The following is a 12,450-nucleotide window of genomic DNA, read 5'->3' on the forward strand; positions in this document are numbered from 1 at the left end:
ACGTTGTCTCATGCGCTTGATCTATCAGCCAGTCACACTTTCACGTGCTTCCCGTCGTCTTTAACCTTGCACAACTTGCTTCAAATATTACAATCCTTCTCTCTTTATAAGTACGCTTGCCCTCAAAAGTTTCTAATTCTAAAAATAATGACGGTATTCATATTTTATTTCTTCTTTTCATTCCTAAGTAGATGCCTTGACGTGTTGGTTTTTTCATAATTCTATAGTAAAAGAATATCTCTATTATGCAACGATCTCACTTCCTACACTAGAATTTTTATGGCCAATTCTTCATAACTCAAATCTTCCTTCAACCGTAGAATTTCGTAGCGGATGATATGAATTGGATCTACAACGTACTTACATAACATTGAAACATGCAGGACGTTGATACTACGTCACGTGCAAGTGGTAACAGTAATCTGTAAGCTATTAGGTCAATTCTAAGCCCCCATAAATAGTAGATTTAATTTTTCATTTTTTTTTTTTAATCTCAACACTCCTTGAACATGTGCAAATTTTAAGAACACTTAGTCCCTCACTACAAATTCTTGATTTTTGTTCGAACGTTACCATAATTCTTTTGGTGATTTTGGGTTATCAAGATTCTCTCTTTAGTTTTTTTGTACTCTGTCTCATTCGTTGTCTGTGACAACTCTAGATCCAACAATTGTCCACTACCTACTTCTTCTCAAACAAATTGGGGTCCACACATACATCTATATTGAAATGTGTCATTCTAATAACTATGGTTATCCGCAAATTGTATTAAATGTAAATAGGTATTACAATTTCGAGCAATGTTGGATATACATGCTTGTAACATTATCTTCGTTAATCTGATACATGCTTGCAACCNGAATTTTTTTTTTTTTTTTTTTTAATTCTTAATAAAATCAAATAGATTCCAAGACTAAAATTAAGATTATGTTCATAAATTTTTTTTTTTTAAAAATTAAGTCATTTTTTAAAATAATATTAATTAAACTTTTGATGTATTTTTAAACCATATTTTTTGAATTTTTTTTAATAGTTTATTTTGAGATTTTATTTTTAAAAGTTGAGGATATATTGAAAATTTTGAGGCTAGGCTGTTAAACGAACTCTCCACAATGGTATGATATTGTTCACTTTGAGCATAAACGCTCATGCCTTTACTTCGGACTCGCCAAAAGGCCTCATACTAATGGAGAGTATTATAAACTCATGATCATTAGCTGGGACTTTCATCGTCAAAGAGTGGTAAAGTATATTTTTATTAATTTAGAAAAAATATATATACCTTCGCCGGAGACTCGACCAAATTCGTTGTGTTGTGTTGTGTTTTTGCTTATGCTTCGTTTTGGAACAGAAGAATGAGAAGGTCTCCAAACACTCGAGTATCGGCGCCGGATACATATTTCCGCCGGAGGCTTGACGCTGATTGCAAGTCTGATCTAAAAGTATTGGCGCCGTCGTCATAGCATGTCCTGAACAACACAAGAAACTTCATTATTACCGCCATGGTTGAGCTCCCCAAAGTCCTATCCCCTAGACTGGTTCTAAAGCTCCTCAAAGCAGAGAAAAACCCCAATTCGGCGCTCGCTCTGTTCGATTCGGCGTCTCAGCATCCTGGTTATGCTCATTCACCATTCGTGTTCCAACACATTCTCCGGCGACTTATTGATCCGAAGCTCGTTGTTCACGTTGGTCGGATTGTCGAGCTGATACAAGCTCAGAGATGCATCTGCTCCGAAGATGTTGCGCTGACGGCTATCAAAGCATATACTAAGTGTTCGATGCCCGATGATGCTCTGCATTTGTTTCAGCGAATGGTAGACATTTTTGGGTGTAAACCGGGAATTAGGTCATATAATTCTATGCTTAATGCGTTCATTGAATCTAATCAATGGAGCCGTGCTGAACTGTTTTTCACATACTTTCAGACGGTGGGCATGTCGCCCAATCTGCAAACATATAATATTTTGATCAAGATATCGTGCAAGAAGAAGCAATTTGAGAAGGCGAAGAGGTTGTTGAATTGGATATCGGAGAAGGGTTTGAGCCCAAATGTTTTCAGCTATGGTACTTTAATTAATGCACTTGCTAAGAGTGGTAACCTATCGGATGCCCTGAACCTGTTCGATGAAATGTCTGAGAGAGGGGTGAACCCTGATGTTATGTGTTATAATATTCTGATTGATGGGTTTTTCAGGAAAGGAGATTTCGTGAAGGCTAGTGAGGTTTGGGAGAGATTACTGAGGGAATCTTCAGTTTATCCGAGTGTGGCGACATATAACATTATGATTAATGGTTTATGTAAGCTGGGGAAGTTCGATGAGAGTATGGAGATATGGAATAGAATGAAGAAGAACAAAAGGTCACTTGACTTATTTACTTATTGCTCTATGATCCATGGCTTGAGCAAAGCAGGAAACTTCGATGCTGCTGAGAGAGTTTTTCAGGAGATGGTTGACGTTGGGTTATCCCCTGATGTGACAACATATAATACAATGCTAAGTGCTCTATTTCAAGCCGGTAAGCTAAGTAAATGCTTTGAGTTATGGGAGCTTATGAGTAAGAATAACTGTTGCAATATTGTCAGCTATAACATATTCATTCAAGGGTTGTTTGGCAACAAGAAAGTGGAAGAAGCGATTTGTAACTGGCAGCTCTTACATGAGAGAGGCTTTACTGCAGATTCAACTACTTATGGACTGTTGATTCACGGGTTGTGTAAAAATGGATACTTGAATAAGGCTTTAAGGATATTAAAAGAAGCAGAAAATGAGGGAGCTGATTTGGATATATTTGCGTACTCCTCGATGATCGATGGGTTATGCAAAGAAGCGAGGTTGGATCAAGCGGTCGAGCTGGTTCATCAGATGAACACACATAAACATAAACTGAATTCTTATGTCTTCAATTCACTGATTAATGGATATGTCCGAGCTTCTAAGCTTGAGGAGGCTATTTTTCTTTTAAGGGAAATGAGCAAGAAAGGCTGTTCTCCTACTGTGGTCTCCTACAACACTCTTATCAATGGACTATGCAAGGCAGAAAGATTTAGCGATGCATATCTTTTTCTGAAGGAGATGCTGGAAAAGGGTTTGAAGCCTGATATGATTACCTATAGCTTATTGATTGATGGCCTTTGTCGAGGAGATAAGCTCGACATGGCACTCAACTTATGGCATCAATGTATCGACAAGGGTCTTAAGCCCGATGTAACCATACACAACATAATAATTCATGGTCTTTGTACGGCCCGGAAAGTCGATGTTGCGCTGAAATTTTTTACTGAAATGGCACAGGTGAACTGTGTTCCTGATCTTGTAACACACAACACCATCATGGAAGGCCTTTACAAGGTCGGAGACTGCGTAGAGGCTTTAAAAATTTGGGACCGTATCTTGGAAGAGGGTCTTCAGCCAGATATTCTTTCTTATAACATTACCTTTAAGGGACTCTGTTCTTGTGCTAGAGTTTCAGATGCCATTGGATTCCTATATGATGCTTTGAAACATGGAGTTCTTCCGACTGCCCCAACATGGGACATTCTTGTAAGAGCTGTTGTTGATGATAGACCTTTAATGGAATATGCTCTTGTTTCAGAGTCTAGGACGTGATCGGATTCTTATGTGATGCTCTGAATCCAGGAATTCTTCCAACTTCCATAACATTAAATGTTCTTGCTTAGGGAAATTATTGACGATGGATCTTCAACATCTTCTTGATTGAAATGATTTTAGAAGTAAGTCCCTCTCTCTCTCTCTATTAGATATTTTTTAGCAAATCATACTGACTCCTTTGACCGTGCTTTTAACTGTTTATTGAAAAATTTCAAATCCTGAAACCAAAAGTCTGCTAGACGCGTTTGCACTTGTAGCTGTTAAGAGTTATATTTCTACATTAGACATGAGCATGAGACGTTAGTAGCGACTCTGAGTATGTAGAAATTTAGGATCGTTACAGCACTTGCATTCGGCCTAAGAGGATGCCAGATCTGCTTGTACATATGTTTTGAACTAGTTCTGTTCTTTCTTGGCATTGATCAGATATTATCAGCTTATAGGTCCTTTCATTTTCATTTTCGATGGCTGACTAGTGAAGAATCATTACAAACAACACAATTTTTAAAGTAAATAAGCTTAAAAATGATATTAAAATTGACACAAAGGGAAAGACTCCTCTAGTGCCCCTACATAGCTGCATGGCTCTGTACGTCCTTGCCACACGACCCTGATCTACCGTTCACCTGATAATTAAAGTGAAATAACCTACATGTAGACTCTTGTCGGGCTTAATCCTTACGATAGTCTCAAGCTATGTGCTCATATTCTGACTCTAGCATGAGTCAATGTCATGGCTTACCGTCTATACAAGCCCAAGCCCTATAAGGCTTATATATATACCTAAACTCAAACTCTATGGTGTATAACTAATGTAGGGTTTGGTTGTTCTTAGCTTTTGTTTACGTTTCTGAAGGTCTATTATTAACCCTGTGCTATTTGCACGTGAGTCAACTCGCCCTATAACGGGCTCGTAGGTAAATCTCGTGTGTATAAAGTAACTTGTGCACTATATGTAGACTAGTACTCTGATTGCTTGCATCCCATATCAACTGCATACTAGGTGCACCCCAGTTACATACCCTCTATGGCGTCCCCTATGGGTGATAACTAACTTCTATGTATCAAGTAGACCCTAACCATGCTAGGAAAGTTCACAATTAGGGGTTGCACCCTAGCCGTCTTTACTTGATTGCCTGGTCACTCGAAAATACCTGTGGGACTCCAGGTAGGTTCTAGGACAAAGTAAATGTGCAATAATTGCTCACTTGAAAATAGGTAATGTAATTATGTTGAAGATATTGGTACAAGATCTTTTCAAATGACTGCCATGAAAATTCCAAGCATCAAATGTTGTAATTCATTACAGAGGTCATGGTGATTGAAGTCATAATCTCCAAGGCCAAATGTTATCGATGCAAAAGTGAAGTTGCTTGATGTATCAGCCTCAAGTAGAGAGGATTTACTTGGGGTTATGCCTCATGCTATAGTTATTCTTTTCTTTCATTTGCTCATACTTTCATCAATAACAAAACTCCCTTCACTTTTTTTCTTCAGGCTGCTCTTTGATGTCTGTTTTTTCCATTTCAGATGACAACCTTTGTTCATACGAAAACTGAAAAACCATAGCAATAAGAACTACCCCAAGAACTGCAACTTTTCGCCAATCAGGTGAAGAAAGGAACGACTCGGCAATCGCTATAACAAGCAGGCCAATGAATGCAAGGTAGATATATCGCCTCGTCTTGGAACCAGCGGTTTCATTTGTAAGCTCTTTAATCTTCTCCATTTCAACTTTAGCATTCTCTTTGTCTACAGGCTTTCTCTGTCTCAGATTCTTAAAGAAAAGGCCTTCATTTCGTTCTTCTTCGATTCGGCCTTCAAATTTAGCCAACATATCATCATTTTTCTCTATTTCTTGCCTGTTTAACTCTACAGACTCCTCAAAGACCTGCATCTGGCTCTCAATGTTCTCCATAATCTGTTCATCAAATAACATGAACAAGAACAAATGGGTTACATTCCAAACTGCAGAATTCATTGACAAATGAGAAAAAAAACCAAAAATATAGACCCGGGCACTGGCATCCTCAATCTCTTTGAAGGCATCTTCTCCAATCTTCTCGAACTCGGCATCGGCCTCTTCAGCAAACTGAGTGAGATCAGCTGATTTTTCGTCTAAGAAATTGGTGAGTCGGAGTTTTTGAGTTTGAAGCTGAGCTATTCTGGCCAGTATCTCCTGCTTTTGAGGGTCTCCTTCACTTGAATCAGAAGTGTTGGACTGGCAGAAGCGCAGGAAGGAGGAGGTCTTTGAATTGGGAAGTTTTGGTGTATATAAGAAGGTATGTTTGTGGACTGTAAAAGATGTTTGAATTGGTTTGAAGACTATTATCATCTTTGTTTATTTTAGAGAGATAGAGAGAGAGAATTGCANACCAAGGGTATTCGTTTTTTTTTTTATTTTTATTTTTTTTTATGTACTTTATCACTTTCGTATTTAAAATATGAGAGTTTTTTATAATTGATTCTCATTGGAGTTTGGTTGCCTTTCTTATCCTTTTGAAAATTGGTATTTTCATCAAAACCCAATTTATTATTAAAAACAAAAATAATTTAATAATGTAATAAATTGGGCCCAAAATTAATTACATAATTTTAAATTTTGGAGTGTAATTTTTTTATTCATGAAAATTTTCTTTTTCTTTTTCAAAATCAATGTCAAATTAGCAATAGTGAAAACCAGGCCCATTTAGTGTGTTGCTGCCACAAGAATATGGGCTTAACCCTGTAAAATCCCCTTAACATTTGGGCTTGAGCCCATTGGAAAACACGAAAACAAACATTAGTGGGCCAAGGATAGGCCCAAGTAGATTAAGCAAGTGGATGATATAGGGTGTTTGACCCCAAACTTGTCGGATATTGAGAAATAAAGTGATTGGGCCAAACCCCAGTTCGTCAAAATCAAAGAAACATCCGTCCGTTCAACAATGTCCCAAAAAGTACGAACTTAAAAGTTACAAGGTTGACTCTGCCCCAAGATGACATTGATATAAAAACAACCATTTTTTTAAAAGCTTTGATTAATTATGTCAACTTAACCGGTCAAGGTCGAGATTTTATGGACATCTACACCAAATGGAGTGACATCTGCACCAAACGGAGCGAGGAATTAGTGCTTAAATGGGAAATGAGAGAGGGAGTATGGAGAGATTTTCCCCTCTTACCTAAATGGGTTGGAAATATGAATTATATTCCCGTCCCCAATGCCGCCAAATCCCCACCACGCTCACTTTGTATATTATACATACTTATATATATCTTGCCCCACCTTATAGACATCGGTAAACATAATTGATCTTCTCAGCTTAACTTTTTCACATTTATTCAACATCTTATCTTTTAATGTATTTCAAACAAAAAAACGTGACAGTCAAGTTGTGTTCACCATTGACATCCTTTCACCCGACATGAAATTTAATATTAAATCTGATTATCCTTTCCCCCTAAATCCTAGAGGCCAAAGTAGAATACATAAAAATAGGTAGCAGAAAAAAGTGTTTATTGAATTTTGTGGGTTATAGATTTCATAATTGTGTTGAAAGTTCTTTTAACTTAGATTTTAATATTTCATTTGAGTGTTGTTTTGGCAACCCAATTCAGTGTTATATACCTTTATTTGTCACTTTGAAGCTGGGATCTAACTATCTAGATAGCCATATTTTTGGTGCATTATTTGTTCATCTTTTTCATTGACCCTAACTTAATCAGACTAATCCAATCAAATTACAACTAAATAATTAGCATAAAAAAGGGCCAAACTTTAATGGGTTGGGTCTTCATCAGCACCCAATTCAAATTAAGTTCTTAGAGACAGAAAGTACTTACAACAATGGTTTAATCTTAAGCATTCAATATGGAAACCATTGGTTGAGAAGCTGACCTGAAAGCCATTTCCCAACAATAAAATAATANTTTTTTTTTTTTTTTTTTTTTTTTTTTTTTTTTTTTTTTTTGCAAACTATCCATTTTCATCTTACTTGAGATTTGAGAATGCCACCTTCCTTCAACTCTCAACTTTCTCTGCGCTTTCCTCTTCACCAGAAACCTGAAAATGACAAATAAATATCTTTTTTTTCAAATCTCTAAAGCTAAGTCGAGTTTTGAATCAAGATCTTTCATGTACTAGATGACCGTTCTCGAGAAGAACGCTCGAGTCAGGTCTTCTTGAGAGCGATGAAAGAACATACGCTATCTCGATCGTTAGAATAAGAGTCATTCCATATAATTCAAGCAACCAGCACCTAATACATTGTTCAGATATGAGTTGGTGTGAGATCCCACATCGGTTGGGGAGAAGAAGGAAGCACTCTTTATAAGAGTGTAGAAACATCTCCCCAGCAGATGCGTTTTAAAAATCTCGAGGGAAAGCTCGAAAGGAAAAACTCAAAGAGGACAATATCTGCTAGCGGTAGGCTTGGGCTGTTACGGTTGGTTTGGTTTGGTTGGAGAGTTTCTTGGCTTCCAGAACTAGAGAGATTAGTCCTCTTCTTACATAAAAACAGCAAAACAGCTCTATCATTCACCAACCATGCAAAAACGACATTTCAGCTAAGCTTTATATAAGGGATGCTTTCCTATTATTCATTACCCACATCTAAACAAGGCTTGTATCCAGTAGAGGGAGAGAAAGAGAGGGGTAAATGGGTTTAATAATTCGAGTTTTGGTTCTCGTGGCCTGTATTTTCCCAGCTTTCATCGAATGCCGAGTTCAACGCTACACGTTCGATGTAAGTACTGATTCTTTTATACCAATCACAAGCAGATGGCAAGACTTTCTAACACTCACAATTCCCAGCTTTGTTTTTTTTCTCTTCTTGTACACTTTTGTACTCGAAAGTGTGTTTTGTTTTTATGGCAAACTTGGTTTCTGATCTTTCATTTTAGCTGACCCATCAGTGTTCTTAACTAAGACAAATCAGACCTTTTGGGGATGAATTCCTATTCTATATGTTAATGGCAGGTGGTTTTGAAAAATACTACAAAACTATGTTCGAGTAAGCAAATCGTCACGGTTAACGGAAAGTTTCCAGGGCCGACCATCTACGCTAGGGAAGATGACACAGTACTCATTAAGGTTGTTAACCATGTTCAATACAACCTTTCTATTCACTGGTAAGCCTGCCTACAAAACTTCTACTTCACTTATATTATGAAGCCTAAGAACGAATGATTTGTAGTAATATTTAAAGGAAAGGAAAGTAATGAATGATGCTACCTCACTTTCTTGTTCTGGTCAGGCACGGAATTCGGCAGCTCCGAACCGGTTGGGCAGATGGACCGGCATACGTTACGCAGTGTCCAATCCCATCAGGGCAAAGCTATTTATATAACTTCACTGTTACTGGCCAAAGAGGCACCCTTTTTTGGCACGCACATATCCTGTGGCTGAGGGCAACTGTCCATGGTGCTTTGGTCATCTTGCCTAAGCTTGGCGTTCCCTATCCATTCCCAGCTCCTCACAAAGAAGTTGTCATTGTATTAGGTGAGCAAGCTTGAAAGTAAAACAATCTGTCCCCTTGCCATCCTTTTTAGCTTCACTTAGACCTGACTGAATTGATTCTAAAAAATGATCCTGCTTCTGCAGCTGAATGGTGGAAATCCGACACCGAAGCCGTGATCAATGAAGCTCTTAAATCAGGATTAGCTCCAAATGTATCAGATGCTCACACAATAAATGGTCATTCAGGACCCCACTCGAGCTGTTCTACACAAGGTACAAACGACCATTACGCATATCAAAAACTTAAAGATTATGTGCCATGCACTCGAATCTAACATTGACGTTTCTTATCAGGGGGATTCACATTGCCTGTCAAGAATGGAAATACTTACTTACTGCGTATAATCAATGCTGCACTCAATGAGGAGCTGTTCTTCAAGATTGCTGGGCACCAACTCACAGTTGTGGAGGTTGATGCTACCTATGTGAAACCATTCAAAACAGACGCAATTTTGATTGCACCAGGCCAAACCACCAATGCCCTCATCACTGCTGATCAAAGCTCTGGCAAGTACTTAGTTGCCGCCTCCCCTTTCATGACCTCTCCGATCGCGGTCGACAACAACACCGCCACAGCCACACTACATTACTCCGGCACACTCGCAACAACCACAACGACGTTAACTGCCCCACCTCCTCAAAACTCAACATCAGTCGCCAACAACTTCTTAAACTCTCTCAGAAGCATTAATTCAAACACCTATCCTGCAAGAGTTCCATTGACCATTGATCATAACCTTCTCTTCACAGTTGGCCTTGGGATCAACCCTTGTCCCACCTGCAAAGCTGGGAATGGAAGCCGGGCAGTGGCCAGCATTAACAATGTCACATTCGTAATGCCAACCACAGCCTTACTTCAAGCTCATTATTTCAACATCAATGGAGTTTTCACAACTGATTTCCCGGCTACCCCACCTCATGTTTTCAACTACACAGGCAGTGGACCATCGAATTTACAGACAACAAGAGGGACAAAGCTTTATAAACTGAAATACAACTCAACGGTGGAACTTGTTTTACAGGACACCGGGATCATCGTCCCAGAAAACCACCCTGTTCATCTCCATGGGTTTAATTTCTTCGTCGTTGGAACCGGAATCGGTAACTACGACCCTAAAAATGACCCCAAATCATTCAATCTCATCGATCCTGTTGAGAGAAACACCGTCGGAGTGCCTTCCGGTGGATGGATAGCCATCAGATTCAGAGCTGATAATCCAGGTAAAAAAAAAAAACTAGGCTAAATTACAGTGTTCATCATTAAATCAAACACATCATCAAAGATTAGAGAAAAGCACTCACAAATATCCTTCCTAATTGCAAATCTTTGTGTTGGTGTAGGAGTTTGGTTTATGCATTGCCATTTGGAAGTGCACACAACATGGGGATTAAAGATGGCTTTCTTGGTGGAAAATGGCAATGGACCGAACCAATCGATCATTCCGCCTCCAAAGGATCTTCCAAAATGCTAAGCGAACGGCATGGCGAAGAAGAAGGAGAGGGTTATAACATACTGTCGATCCAAAAGTTGAGGAAGAAGAACATAGCCATTGTTGCCTATTTTCTTTTTTGCTTTCTTCAAAACAAAAATGTTCAAATAAATTTCTCTTTTGTTTAATTGTTTGAAAAAAAAAGGAAACAAATTCTTTTTTTTTTTTTTCTATTTTTTTCCACGAGTTTATATTGAATGAAGAACAGCGAAAATAAATTATTAATATTTTTTTTTATTCTATTATTTATCTTTTACATATGTTTTCATAAACTTTGTAAGAATTTGATTAAGAATTCCAATATTTTTTAAAATATATATAATTTATTAAAGAAAAATAATCAAAAAATAAATATAATTTTCAAATTTTAATATCTAAAATATTAATTATTATTATCAAAATACCCATTTAAAATTAGAAATTTCCTCATAATTTAATAGATAAAATATTAATTATTATTTTGAATAAGAATGTTTGGATTATTTTTAATTAAAAATAAATAAATATTGAAATCTTAAATAAAACGAGTCATATATTTTCACCCATTAAATTTGGAATTTAGGCGTTAGGGAGTGGGCTTATTGGACCGAGTGCTTCATGGCTGGCCCATAGATTAATGGGCCGCCTGGCCCACTACAATAATTATTTTTAAATCTATAGTAATTCCAAACCAACCTTTTTTAACCGTAAAAATTTAAAATAATCATAATAAATAAAAGATTGCATAATATACCACTTTTATTTAAACAAATCTTCAAGTAACCGTGGTCAATTAAAAGGTTGTAATAAAGTAACCATGGTCAAATAAAAGGTTGTAATTCTCTGTCCATCAATACCGTCGGTGAATGATGTATACATAATTTATGTAAGTCCTTCCTACGTAGCATAGCTTGCATGACATGGTTGGAAGTTTAGGCATCATAGATTATCATCATCATAACATATTGCCTCACGTGACATAACACAACATAGTGCCTACTACAACATAGCATAGCGTGACATAACATAACATAGTACAACTTACGATAGCATGTCATAGTACAACTTGGCATAACATAGTATAGCAATCATAATTATGACACGTGCAGGGGCAACGTGAGACACAACATCATGTACAATACAATTCATTCAAACGAGCTAACAATAGAGTCACTTATTTGGTTGGTCTAAGCAGAGTTACTAATTATTTCTTGTACTAGCCTGACAAGAAAATCTCTTATATCTATTCTAACTCTAAAGATACGGGTGATTTGATTTATATATATATATACTTTCCTTGCTGTTACACGAGTTAGACTATTAGTTGATCACACACGGGGTCATTTTCCAAACTTCTGACTCTATGGTTGTTGTTGAGGATTATTGTGATTGGGAGTGTCCCACATTCGTTAATTTAGTGGAAGATCATGGGTTTATAAGTGAGGAATACTATCTCCATTGGTATGAGGCCTTTTGGGGAAGCCCAAAGCAAAGCCATGAGAGCTTAGGCTCAAAGTGGACAATATCATACCATTGTGGAGAGTCCTGATTCCTAACATGGTATCAGAGCCAGGTTCCCGGACGATGTGTCGGCCTTCTCGCTGTTCCCCCCCTTCGAGGCCCAGCGTCCTTACTGGCACACCGCCTCGTGTCTACCCCCCTTTGGGGAACAGCGAGAAGGCCGACACATCGTCCGGGAACCTGGCTCTGATACCATGTTAGGAATCAGGACTCTCCACAATGGTATGATATTGTCCACTTTGAGCCTAAGCTCTCATGGCTTTGCTTTGGGCTTCCCCAAAAGGCCTCATACCAATGGAGATAGTATTCCTCACTTATAAACCCATGATCTTCCACTAAATTAACGAAT

The 12,450-nt window shown here is 37.8% G+C and overlaps 3 protein-coding genes across 6 annotated transcripts; 2 read left to right on the top strand and 1 right to left on the bottom strand.

Annotated features, from left to right (window-relative positions):
* The first annotated feature begins 1,298 nt into the window (after window positions 1-1,298).
* Window positions 1,299-5,611, top strand: LOC111782048 (pentatricopeptide repeat-containing protein At3g09060-like). Of its 4 annotated transcripts, none has more exons than XM_023662818.1 (4): window positions 1,299-3,542; window positions 3,639-3,733; window positions 5,142-5,317; window positions 5,490-5,611. In XM_023662818.1, the coding sequence occupies exons 1-2, from the start codon at window positions 1,503-1,505 to the stop codon at window positions 3,657-3,659; spliced, it is 2,061 nt and encodes a 686-aa protein (XP_023518586.1). In that variant the 5' UTR covers window positions 1,299-1,502; the 3' UTR covers window positions 3,660-3,733; window positions 5,142-5,317; window positions 5,490-5,611. The 4 variants fall into 4 exon arrangements, with proteins under 4 accessions (XP_023518586.1, XP_023518587.1, XP_023518585.1 ...); XM_023662819.1 differs by having other exon boundaries at window positions 5,142-5,277; window positions 5,370-5,611; XM_023662817.1 differs by having other exon boundaries at window positions 5,142-5,611.
* On the bottom strand, window positions 4,812-5,984 carry LOC111782049. Its single transcript, XM_023662820.1, has 2 exons — window positions 5,626-5,984; window positions 4,812-5,532 (listed from the first exon to the last, which is right to left on the bottom strand). The coding sequence occupies exons 1-2, from the start codon at window positions 5,944-5,946 to the stop codon at window positions 5,092-5,094; spliced, it is 762 nt and encodes a 253-aa protein (XP_023518588.1). The 5' UTR covers window positions 5,947-5,984; the 3' UTR covers window positions 4,812-5,091.
* Window positions 5,985-8,184: 2,200 nt separating this feature from the next.
* Window positions 8,185-10,843, top strand: LOC111782309 (laccase-4-like). The gene is made up of 6 exons (XM_023663167.1): window positions 8,185-8,338; window positions 8,572-8,723; window positions 8,849-9,093; window positions 9,196-9,324; window positions 9,406-10,332; window positions 10,453-10,843. The coding sequence occupies exons 1-6, from the start codon at window positions 8,252-8,254 to the stop codon at window positions 10,581-10,583; spliced, it is 1,671 nt and encodes a 556-aa protein (XP_023518935.1). The 5' UTR covers window positions 8,185-8,251; the 3' UTR covers window positions 10,584-10,843.
* The last annotated feature ends 1,607 nt before the right edge of the window (window positions 10,844-12,450 follow it).

This window comes from Cucurbita pepo, chromosome LG19 (genome assembly GCF_002806865.2).
Source record: "Cucurbita pepo subsp. pepo cultivar mu-cu-16 chromosome LG19, ASM280686v2, whole genome shotgun sequence".
Taxonomy (NCBI): Eukaryota; Viridiplantae; Streptophyta; class Magnoliopsida; order Cucurbitales; family Cucurbitaceae; genus Cucurbita; species Cucurbita pepo.